The 12,801-nt window shown below is 43.6% G+C and overlaps 1 protein-coding gene across 2 annotated transcripts in view; it reads left to right on the top strand.

Moving 5' to 3' along the window:
- The window catches only part of TSPAN14 (tetraspanin 14), a 64,147-nt gene that overhangs the window by 31,986 nt on the left and 19,360 nt on the right, over positions 1-12,801 (top strand). For both annotated transcript variants that reach the window (XM_083364266.1, XM_083364267.1), the window contains exon 2: positions 399-496. In XM_083364266.1, the coding sequence (XP_083220392.1) occupies positions 416-496 (81 nt within the window). In that variant the 5' untranslated portion in view covers positions 399-415. The remainder of the gene's footprint in view (positions 1-398; positions 497-12,801) is intronic.

The following is a 12,801-nucleotide window of genomic DNA, read 5'->3' as shown; positions in this document are numbered from 1 at the left end:
CAAAACATTTTGCGCATGCGCGTGCATGGACACATGCACGCGGCTCCCACTTTTTTTTATGTGTGATGGAACCGGTTCCCAGTGGCTCTTTTCCTTTTTCAGGTTGCCGACCCCTGATCTAGGGTAAAGTCAAGGCAACTATGTATCTGAGCATTTACTGGCTGGCCTCCCTTCCTGATACCTATGTGGAGTTCATAGCAGATATATATTTTTTCCCCCTTGAGGCTAGGAGAGAAATATCTGTTGCTGCCTAGGATTGAACTCTCAACCCTCTGAGTGGGAGGTGAGCGTCTTCACCAGGAGGCCACCGTGCTGCTCTTATTTGGATAGCTGCATAAACTGAATCCAGTGACTTCTCTCTTGCTAACCAGCAATTCTCTCCTCCTGGTTTTGCACAGTTGCTGCACTCTAAAAGATGCACTACTATCGATATGCTTCTGCTGAAATCAGCTGTTGGTCTAAATATCTCCTCTTCAGCTACAACATCATCTTCTGGGTAAGTCCCAAGTATGACTGTCTTGTCTGTCTGTCTGTCTGTCTGTCTGTCTGTCTGTCTGTCTGTCTGTCTCTGTCTCTCTCTCTCTCGCTACCTCCTCCTCCTTCTCCACCACTCTTGTTCCTTCTTCCTTCTCCCTCTCTCCCTTTCTCTCCTCCTCTCCTCCTTATTTTCTCTCTCTCCCTCTCTCTTCTCCTCTCCTCCTTCTTCCTTCTCTCTCCCTCTCTCCCTTTCTCTCTCTCCTGCTCCTTCTCTCTCCCTCTCTCTCTTCCTCCTCCTCTCCTTCTTCCTTCTCTCTATCCCTCCTTCTCCCTCTCTCTCTCTCTTCCCCTTCCTCTCTCTCTCTCTCTGGTGAAAATTCACCTTGTCTACTGAGAAAGTAAAGACTCAGCTAAACTAAGCCTGCCTCTTTATGGTTTCAAGAAGATTTCATTTTCTCCGCCATGGTTGACCTTACCTTCTTGGGAGATCACCCACAAGAGGTTGTAAACTGAAGAAGCTTCTTGGGTGAGAAGGGAAATGTTTTCAAAAAGGGAAACAACAACACCAACAACAACAAAAGTCCAGTTGCCTTTTTTTGAACAGCACCTGGATGATTGAAAGATCTCCACCGACACTTCCTTTTGGCAGATGTTTTTCGACTTCTCAATCTTGCTTCTATGTCTTGGGATTTTCGGGTGCTATGTCATCCAAGTATGAACCAGCTCTGATCCTTCTTTACTTCTGGGACCAGACAAGATCCAACAATCTGAAACTCCTATTCAGATGTTCACCATTACAACGTATGTTTGGCTTGCTAACAAAGAATAAAGGGAGACCGACCTTTATTCTTTGTTTGTTGTTGTTGTTAGCTGCGAAGTCGTGTCCGACCCATCGCGACCCTATGGACAACGTTCCTCCAGGCCTTCCTGTCCTCCACCATCTTCTGGAGTCCATTTAAGCTCACGCCTACTGCTTCAGTGACTCCATCCAGCCACCTCATTCTCTGTCGTCCCCTTCTTCTCTTGCCCTCAACCTTTCCCAGAATTGGGCTCTTCTCCAGTGAGTCCTTCCTTCTCATTAGGTGGCCAAAATATTTGAGTTTCAGCTTCAGGATCTGGCCTTCTAAAGAGCAGTCAGGGTTGATCTCCTCTAGGACTGACCGGTTTGATCGCCTGGCAGTCCAAGGGACTCGCAGGAGTCTTCTCCAGCATCATAGTTCAAAGGCCTCAATTCTTTGGCGCTCAGCCTTTCTTATGGTCCAGCTTTCACTGCCATACATTGCAAATGGGAAGACCATCGCCTTGACTATACACACTTTTGTTGACAGGGTGATGTCTAAAAAATTACACAAATATGAGCTGCCACTGCTGTGGCTACTGCCTGTAGATGGCCTTGGGCTAGGCTGAAACAGGAAATAAGATTTGTCCCGTGTCTGGGACTAAGCAAGTGTATTCTGAATGCTTAACAAACATTTAAAACACACAGACACACACACACAAACACACACACACACACAAACAGTTTTTATAGGAAGGAATTTGAATCTTACGGCTGCTTGTTAAACGTTAACAACTTTTTAAAGTTGAAGTTCACTCCAAGTGATTCATAGGCTTGATATTTATTTATTTATTTATTTATTTATTTTAAAAATCCAGTCTTGCTTACAACTCTGGTATTTCCAGGAACTAAGTGGAGCTGACTCCACTTAGCTCTTTTTGAAATCATCTAAAGTTGGCCAACCGTGTTACTATGGTTCCATGATAAATAGCAGAAATTGCAAGAGTGTTGTTCTGAAATCATATTAATCATATTATGATTATTACCCTCATTATTCCGCAGACACAGAAAAGGCTTGTCATTCTACATTGATTCAGGGTATTAGCCAGGATATATAAATATGATTAATAGAGAGATTTTTTTAAGGAATAGAATAGAGTATGGAATAGAATATGGAGTAGAATATGGAATAGAATATGGAATAGAATGAACAGAACAGAATTGAATAGAGCTGGAAGGGACCTTGGAGGTCTTCTAGTCTAGCCCCCTGCTCAAGCAGGAGAACCTATACCATCTCAGACAAGTGTCTGTCCAGTCTCTTCTTACAAACCTCCAGTGATGGAGCACCCACAATTTCTGGAGGGAAGCTGTTTCACTGGTTAATTGTCCTCACTGTCAGGAAGTTTCCCCTTAATTCCAGGTTGCTTCTCTGTTTGGTCAGTTTCCAACCATTGTTTCTCATCCTTCTCTCTGGTGCTTTGGTGAATAACGTGACCCCCTCTTTTTTGTTGCAACCCCTCAAATACTGGAACACTGCTATCATGTCTCCCCTATTTCTTCTTTCCTTTAGACTAGCCAAACCCAAGTCCTGCAGCCGTTCTTCGTATGTTTTGGCCTCCAGGCCTTCGATCATCTTAGTTGCTCTTCTCTGAATTTTTTTCCAAACTCTCAACATCTTTTTTGTGATGTGGTGACCATAATTGGCTGCAGTATTCCAGGTGTGGCCTCACTAGGGTTTTGTAGAGCGGTACTAATACTTCGCGTGATCTTGATTCTAGGCCTCTTGTTTACACAACCCAGGATTGTATTAGCTCTTTTGGCTGCTGCTGCTGCTGCACACGGCTGGCTCATGGTCAAGTGATCGTCCGCTGGGACTCCAAGGTCCCTCTCACACTTACTATTTTTAAGCCAGGTCTCACCAAATCTGTACTTGTGCCTTTGGCTTTTCCTGCCTAAATGCAAAACTTTGCTTTTCTCCCCATTAAAATTCTTTTTTTTTTTTTGGATAGGGCCCATTGTTCAACTTTGTCAAGAATAGACCTGTGAACTTAAGGTCAGTAGCCCTGGAAAAGCATACAGATAGTTTTTGACTTACACACATTTTTTTTTTAGTGGCTAGTTACAACAGCATTGAAAAAAGGGACTTGTGATCGTTTTCACACCAGCATCCCCAGGGTCACGTGATCAAAATTGGGCAACTGGCATGCATTTGTGGCAGTTGCTTTGTCTCAGGATCGCGTGAACAACATTGTGTAACTCTCTGCTGGAAGCCGGATGTGCTTAACAACCGCACAATGCCCTTAGCAATGGCTGCGATTCACTTAACAACTGTGGCAAAAAGATCATAAAATGAGCCAAAGCTCGCTTAACATCTGCCTTGTTTTAAATTTGTAAACGGGGGTGTGTGTGTGTGTTTCCATTGTGGGTCCTAAGTGGAGCCCCCCCCTCCATAATGGGAGTGGTTTCTTTAAAAATAATGGGCAACCTGTGATCTACGGATGTCTTTTTGGTTTTGTAAGCCTCTCGAATTTCGGTGGCGTAATTGTTGAAAATGAGCAGCGAAAGGTCCTCATTCGGAGACAGGAAATTCGCAAATCCTAGCGGGTGTCCCAAAATAGACTTAAAAACAGTTTACCGAGCCCACACTTCCATTGTCAAGTGGGAGGAAGGAGAGGGTAGGAAACTGGGTGACATAGCTTTCCATATGGCATGCCATCCAGATGGCCATCACTTAGAAAGAACTTTGCGGATCTAATCCAGATCTGATATCACTGGTAGTAAACTTATGCAGTCCTGGAGCTCAGATTTCATTATGGTAATCTTAGTGTTTGCTTTGTGGCAAGCTTTCTTGGCTAACAATGGGCGACCTTAGCTTTTTTTAAGATCAGAATCAGAATAGAGCTTGGAAGGGACCTTGGAGGTCTTCTAGTCCAGTCCCCTGATCAAGCAGGAGAGCTTATATCATTTCAGACAAGTGGCTGTCCAGTCTCATCTTAAAAACCTCCAGTGATGAAGCACCCACAACTTCTGGTGGCAAGCCGTTCCACTGGTTAATTGTCCTCACTGTTAGGAAGTTCCTCCTTAATTCCAGGTTGCTTCTCTCCTTGATTAGTTTCCATCCATCGTTTCTTGTCTTGCCTTCTGGTGCTTTGGAGAATAATTTGACTCCCTCTTCTTCATGGCAGCCCCTCAGATACTGGAATACTGCTATCATGTCCCGTCCCCCCCATCCCCCCCCGGTCCTTCTTTTCTCTAGACTGGCCATTCCCAAATCCTGCAACTGTTCTTGATATATTTTAGTCTCCAGGCCTTTAATCATCACACAATGGCTGCCAAGGACAAAGAGAAATATGCATTTTCTAACAGAAGATAAAGCTGTTTAGGAAAGTTGCAGACAGGTGTTAATTCTGAACTCTTGCATTGCCCCAAAGGCATTTTTTGGAACCACATCTGAAGCATTGTACATACGGTAGGAACTCTTGTGTCCCACTAAATCATGTTCCTCTGTCAGGGTTAAGAGTTCAGCTGGTTTCTTTCCTGACTTTCACTAAGGAAATTGTCATTCTTAAAAGGAATACTCTGCCGATTTGTTTTGTTGGCTGACACTCGGTCCTCATGAAGCTGGAATCCAGCAGAGGAGGCAACCTCCAATACTTGGTGAAGGATAGTTTGCTAAAAAATATATATGCTCCATTGCCTTTATTAGTTTTCAATTATGATCCCTTAAGAACAGAGATGGCAGGTTTACAGCTGGGAGGAATATTGGATTGATTGGTTGAATTGTTCCATTGCCATCGAGTCAGTGTCAACTCTGAGCAATCACAACCAAAACGTTGATCTGTTCCTTTAGGTCTTCCAAAGGGTATTTATCACCACAGCAATTGCTCAGACAAAGCTTAAACTGTAGATGTGGAGACTTTAGAAAGAGTCCAGAGAAGAGCAACAAAGGTGATCAGGGGACTGGAGGCTAAAACATATAAGGAAAGGTTGCTGGAATTGAGTACGTCTAGTTTAATGAAGAGAAGGATGAGGAGTGACATGATAGCAGGGTACCAATATCTCAGGGGTTGCCCCAAGGAAGAGGGAGTCAAGCTATTCTCCAAAGCACCTGACGGCAGGACAAGAAGCAAAGGATGGAATCTAATCCAGGAGAGAAGCAAGCTGGAACTAAGGAGGAATCTCCTGACAGTGAGAACAATTAATCAGTGGAACAACTTGCCTCCAGAGGTTGTGAATGCTCCAACACTGGAAGCGTTTAAGAAGAGACTGGACAACCATTTGTCTGAAATGGTATAGGGTTTCCTACCTAAGCAGGTGGTTGGACTAGAAGACCTCCAAGGTCCCTTCCAACTTCTATTCTATTCTATTCTATTCTATTCTATTCTATTCTATTCTATTCTATTCTATTCTATTCTATTCTATTCTATTCTATTCTATTCTATTCTATTCTATTCTATTCTATTCCATTCCATTCCATTCCATTCCATTCCATTCCATTCCATTCCATTCCATTTTCTGCAAATCAGTGAACAACGTCATAAACCTTTGAACTGTCTAGTTCTTCTACCTTCTGAAATGAGGTTCTGCCTGACATCTGTGTAGCTCCCACCCTGATAGTTAGCATGTCAAGCACAGGAAATCAGGAGTCCAGGCAGTTCAAATGAAACCGTAGGTAGGTTTATTGCTAACTAACTAACTAACTAAATAAAGTTCTCTACAAGAATCTGATTTCCTAATGCTCAAAAAAAACAGGTAGTAGATAAGAGTCAACAGAATTCAAGGTGGGGCTGGACTTAGATCTCTTGTGAACACAAAGAGATTCCAGACTGATAACGCATTTGACCCCTCCCTCGGGCTCAGCCTCGTCATCTCCTACACATGATTTTCTTCCTTACTTTCATCTTTCTCAGCATTGGAGACTTGTCCCAGAGAGCTAGAATCCTCACATAATGTATCCAAAATATATTATTAAAACCACACACACACACACACACACACACACACACACACATGCCGTGAAGCAATTGAAGGATGGATCTTGTTCTCTTGATACTCTACAAGTGTTGTATGGAGGACATAAAAGGACAAGTTGAATGTGGACCTTGTCCTTGGAAAGGACAAGTTGCAGCCATTGGGTTCTGATCCTGTCCCTTCATCCACCCATTTGAGCCATTCCAGCTTGCTTCCACTTCTATGAACATGCAGATCTACTGTTATTTCCTGCCTCCCAAGTGCAACAGTCTGGCCCGTATGAATAGCTACTTGATTTCCGTAGAGACAGTTCAAAGTTCTATTGGCATTGTTCTTTGTTCTTTGACTGGCGGACAGTTTAATCTTTGTCTGTGCAATAAGAGACACTTTAGATCTGGTGTTTTCAGACTGGATTGAAATCTCTTCTGTTGTGTCCTCAAGAGCACTGAGGCGCAGCTTCTGAAGGAAGGTCGCACAAGTCACAGTTGTGTGTGTGAAGAATAAGGAAGAGGGAACTGTTAAAAGCAGAGCTTTTTTTGGTGCCCCTCATGGTAGCTAAGAGGAAGTCATTGAATAATAAAATACCCAGCTGTTGAAGGATTGGAATGTTTCTTTCGCGTGCAATATTTATAAACACTCTAATTGATTGAGACTTGGTGGCACACCATAACTTGATTGATTGGTTGGTTGGTTGGTTATGCTCTATGACAGGGGTGTCAAACTCAATTTCACTGAGGGCCGCATCAGCATTGCGGTTGCCCTCAAGGGGCCAGGTGGGTGTGGCCTGGGTGGGTGTGGCCTACTGGGTGGGTGTGGCTAGAGTGCGTATAGCCTACTGGGTGGGCGTGGCCAGCTCTACATCATTCGCATCAAGGGTGCCTATGGGGGCCTGGGCAGGAGGGGGACAGATCTGAGGGTCTCTGGCAGAAGGAGGGTCTCTGGGCCAGGGCCAAGGCAGTGGGGGCCGTTCCCTCACTCTTTCCAGGATGGCTTTGCGGGCCACATGAAACCACTTCGCGGGCCGGATCCGGCCCCTGGGCCTTGTGTTTGACATGTCTGCTCTATGAAGTCAGATCATTCCTGGTGATCACACAGGTGGATCTTCTCCTTCATGATCTGTTCTGGACCTGGTCCTTCAAGTCTTCCAAAAGTGCAGCTATCAACTTCTGTAATGGAGTCCATCCCTCTTGCTGTTGGTTATCATCATCTTCTCTTTCCTTCCATCTTTCCCAGTACTATAGACTTCTCAAGAAAGCTAGATCTTTGCATAATAGGCCCTCAAGTTGATATTTGGAGCTCTGCCATTGGTGTACGTATTGTTCCATATTGTTCTAAAAATCCTGCATGGATGGGTTTATGAGTCCACCAGAAGTCAAACTCAACCCAAAGGAGCTTTGTTGTGTTGGGTGTTTGGACAAGGACGATCTGTTCCTAATTTGGCCTTTCAGGTCTTCCAATGGTGCACTCATTGCTGCTGTAACCAAGTCTATTCGTCTTGCTGTTGACCATCCTCTTCTTCTCTTTCCTAATGCTGGGAATAAGAGAAAGGAGAGGCATGGAAAGGAGAGATGTATTTGGTGAAATGGTTTCTGGGCAATGCAGTGCATGTCAACAAATCTTTTTTTGTTTTTTTTTTGACATAAATGTTATGTGGATGTCATTTCACTGCAGCTGTGAAAACTTTTGTCACTGTTAGAAAATCCAGGTTGGTTCCTAGTGAAGCTGCCTAATTCATTTTAAAATGATCTCTGCTTTGACAAGCATCTTTCAGCCTTGGTTTAGGTACATCCTCTGATGTAAAAATTGGGTGACCAATGGTTGCGGCAGATGTTTGTGCTTTATCAGGGAACAATTGCTGAATGATCAAAAAATGTCCCAGTTTAGTAAACTAACGGTTAGACTTTTGTTGGCCTAAATACCTTCCAGTGCCTTGATCTAAGTTAAGTAAGTTCATTGCCTGCAATCCCCATGCTTGGAACTTGATTAATGATATCCAAAGGAATAGACTGTCTCTGCACATCTCAGTATAGATTCAAGATTTAATGCTGGAACTGGCTCCTTGTCGTCAAGCTTCTGTAATCTAAAAGATAAATTTACGCGCCTATGCTTGGATCTTCAGCCTACATTGCAGTCATCTTCAAACTGCTTCATAGCTTTTTGGAGCGTTTGCTGTTGCATTCTTTTGAACCAGCTCAAGTTTCTGAGCGGTCTTCAAGGGGATCCCAGTGTAGAGGGCATTGCAATAGTTTGGAAGGCTGATTGAACGATGGGCTCCTGACCCAGGAAATTGTTTTGCTGGTGCACCAAATAAAGTTTTGCAAAGATACTTTTGGCCACAGATGCCATCTGCTCATTGGTCAGGAGCTGCGAGTCTAGGAAGACCCACCCAGTTGATATAACTTGAATGGGAAACTGGAACCCCATCCAAGATTAAAGATGGAATATTCCCAGATCCTGAATGCCGTAATATTTACACCCACTCAGCCTTGGTACGATTAAGGGCCTCACAGCCTCCAAAACACTTGAGACAGAATCTTGACAGCCTCGTTGGCTGGTCTGGATTGACAGATATTGTCATGGTTCCGACAGATGATGCTCTTCAAAAGAACTGTGAGACATTGTTTACCTTAAAGGATCTTTATTTGAGTAACGTAGCAGCGGCAAGTACATAGGCAAAGCCAAAATCTGAATTCCCTTCCCCTGAGCACATACTATCAAAGCACAATTCCCACCTCTAATTAAAAGTCATAAATCACATTCCCCAATTAGTTTGAAATGCAGGCTTTCCCCTCCAGTTCTCCAATCCACCAATTCTTATCATCTCTTATTTCAATAACCTTGGTTCTCACACTAGGTCCAGTATTGTTATGTCTAGCTAAACTCCCATGCGCATTCCTCCTCCTCCCCCCAGTATCATCTAATTCTGACTCTAACTCTAAGAGTAAAACATAAGAAGGAAAATGGCTGCATCTCCATATGTTGTCAAAGCAAGAACATCCAATGTTAGCAGTGTTGACAGATGTATTGGATATCATTGGAGTATTGATGATACCAAACCTCGTACTATCCGTGGATGTTCTTTCCTACTTGAATGATCAGACAAGCAGGTGATCAGAAACACTTTTGAGGACAAGTAGCTGTCACTCTAGATCAGCCCAAAATCTGATCAAATGTTAAGATCTATCGCACTGAGAGATAGAAGCAGGTTTTTCTTTCCCTCCGTAACTAGGTAGGGCTGCAATGGTTGGCTTTTTTTTAAAAAAAAAGTATTTTATTAATTTTCTGTTATTACAATTCATTAGTGCTTAATGAACAACATGTTGTCTGGGTTAAATTTTTTTTAAGTAATAAAAGTTAAGCTCTTACTCTTTATCTCATTTTTTCCAGCCATTGATAAAGTTCCATGTTTGAAAAATATTCTCTGCCTTCTTTCCCTTTGATTCTCGATGCAACTCTGTCCGTCTCAGCTCAGTCCACTATTTTCTGGATTGTCGCTTCATCCAGTGGTGTTCTCTCATTTTTCCCAGTGCTGAACAAATACAATCCTCGCTGCTGTTAATGCACGTAAATGTTAAATGTACACTTTGCTTATCACATTTTCCTGGAATTATACCTAAGTAAAAAAAAAAAGCTCATCCTGGCTTTTACATCTCTGCAAACCAACCTCCTCATGATTTGCCTCAATCAGTTGCAGTGAAAGTGAAGAACTTCATTATTTTCATGTTCCTTACCAAAACATCAAAAAGACTCCTAAACCAGGTGCTCCAGAGGGAAGGGTTACTCCACCCTTTCAACACATAAAGGTAAAGGTTCCCCCGCACATGCGTGCTAGTCGTTCCCCACTCTAGGGGCCAGTGCTCATCTCCGTTTCAAAGCCGAAGAGCCAGCGCTTGTCCGAGGATGTCTCCGTGGTCATGTGGCCGGCATGACTAGACGCCAAAGGCGCACGGAACGCTGTTACCTTCCCACCGTAGCGGTCCCTATTTTTCTACTTGCATTTTTACGTGCTTTCGAACTGCTAGGTTGGCAGAAGCTGGGACGAGTAACAGGCGCTCACTCTGCTATGCAGCACTTGGCATTCGACCCGCCAAACTGCTGACCTTCTGATCGACAAGCTCAGCGTTCTAACCCACTGAGCCACCACGTCCGTACATGGCTATACTTAAAAAATGACTGAGGCATGCAGCAATGTTGACATACGAATGGCATACCTATGAGTGGCTGTGGGTTTGATTCAGCTGTTCAATAACCTGGAAGGTCCTCCTGAAGGCATCTCATGGACTTCAGAAAGAGATACAGAATAGCAGAGTTGGAAAGGGGTCTTGGAGGTCTTCTATCCAACCCCCTACTCAAGCAGGAGACCTTATGCCATTTTTGGGAAAAGCTGTCCAGTCTCTTCTTAAGAGCCTCCAGTGATGGAGGCAAGTCGTTCCACCAGTTAGTTTTCTCACTGTCAGAAAATTTCTCCTTATTTCTAGGTTGAATCTCTCCTTGATCAGTTTCCATCCATTGTTCCTTGTCTGGCCTTCAGGTGCTTTGGAGAATAGGTTGACCCCCCCTCCTCTCTGTGACAGCCCCTCAAATATTGGAACACTGCTATCATGTCACCCCTGTTCCTCCTCTTCACTAGATTAGCAACACCCAGTTCTTGCAACCATTCTTCATATATTTTAGCTTCTGGGCCTCTAATCATTTTTTTTTGCTCTTCTCTGCACGCTTTCTACAGCCTCAACATCTTTTTAATAAGTGTGTTGACCAAAACTGGATGTGGTATTCTAGGTGCATCTAGACGGAATAGGAGGGATGTTGTATCTTTGCAGGCAAAGCAAAACCAAGCTAGATTGTACATGTGCTCTGTTAGCAGGAGAAACAGCGGCAATGTCCATTTGCTGAAGCAGAAACATCAAATGGATTCTGGTCCTCAGCCATTTGGATCTCGAGAAGAATCCTTTCAGCTGATGAGAGACTATAATTAGACTAAAAAAGGAGCCAAGACTTATTGTATCCTGTCTGTCACATTTCTTGGTAATAAATCAGAATGAGAATCAGAATAGAGCTGGAAGGGGCATTGGTGGTCTTTCAGTCCAGCCCCCAGCTCAAGCAGGAGAACCTATACCATCTCAGACAAGTGGCTGTCCACTCTCTTCTTAAAAACCTCCAGTGATGGAGCACCCACAACATCTAAAGGCACCTTCTGTTCCACTGGTTAATTGTCCTCACTTTCAGGAGGTTTCTCCTTAATTCCAGGTTGCTTCTCTCTTTGGTCAGTTTCCAACCATTGTTTCTTGTCCTGACTTCTAATGCTTTGGAGAATAATTGGACCCCTTCTTCTTTGTGGAAGCCCCTCAAATACTGTAATACTGCTATCACGTCTCCCCTATTTCTTCTTTTCTCTAGACTAGCCAAGTCCCGCAGCCATTCTTCATATGTTTTAGTCTCCAGGCCTTTAATCATCTTAGTTGATCTTCTCTGATTTTTTTTCCAAACTCTCAACGTTTTTTTGGTGATATGGTGACCAAAATTGGCTGCAGCATTCCAGGTGTGGTCTTACTAAGGATTTATAGAGCGGTTCGAAAGCAAGTAAAAATGCAAGTAGGAAAATAGGGACCATGACGGTGGGAAGGGAACAGCGCCTTTGACCATGGAGACGTCCTCGGACAAGCGCTGGCTCTTCGGCTTTGAAACGGAGATGAGCACCGGCCCCTAGAGTGGGAAACGACTAGCATGCACATGCGGGGGAACATTTACCTTTACCAATACTTCATGCAATTTTGATTCTGTGTCTCTGTTTATACAACCCAGGATTGTATTGGCTTTTTGGGCTGCTGCTACACACTGCTGGTTTATGTATCAAATCAAATAGATTTGGTTTGGAAACTACACCTATTTAGAATCCCATTTTTTTTCTCTCTCTCTTCCACACGTTCATGACATCTTGATAAATCTGCAAGTTGTCAGGAGAAAAGTGGAAAATACAGGATATGAAACTTGGACGGTTTTGAAGCCTTAATAACCTTTGAAGCCTTTTGTATAAATTGCCCGACAGGAGTTGATTGACAGAAGAAGTTAATTCCCCCTTAAGCAAGGTAGAAATGATGTTCTTCAAACACATGGTTTGGATCATGTCAAATAAACTAAGATACTCTTCAGAGCTAACAGAAAAATGAGTTCCTTATCTAGACACGCTTGCTCAAAATTGGGAACTGCATAGAAGGTAAGAAATCTTGCCAAGCAGCAAAATGGCTTTTAAGGGTCATTTTGTCATGCTTTAGAACATAGAACCCAGAACATAAAATAATAAGAGTTGGAAGGGACCTTGGAGGTCTTCTAGTCCAACCCCATCCTTGAGTGGGAGGCCCTAGAACACTTCAGACAAAGGGTTGTACAGTCTCTTTCTGAAAGCCTCCAGTGATGGAGCACCCACAACTTCTGAAGGCAAGTTAATTGTTCTAACAGTCAGGAAGTTTCTCCTTAGTTCTAGGTTGCTTCTCTCCTTGGTTAGTTGGGTGCCGCCGGTTAAAGATTGCCGGTGGGTAACACCCAGGGGGAGGGCCTTCTCTGTGGGTGCACCTGCC

This window comes from Vipera ursinii (assembly GCF_947247035.1).
Source record: "Vipera ursinii genome assembly, chromosome: 5".
Lineage (NCBI taxonomy): Eukaryota > Metazoa > Chordata > Lepidosauria > Squamata > Viperidae > Vipera > Vipera ursinii.
This window is presented reverse-complemented; position numbering and strand designations above follow the sequence as displayed.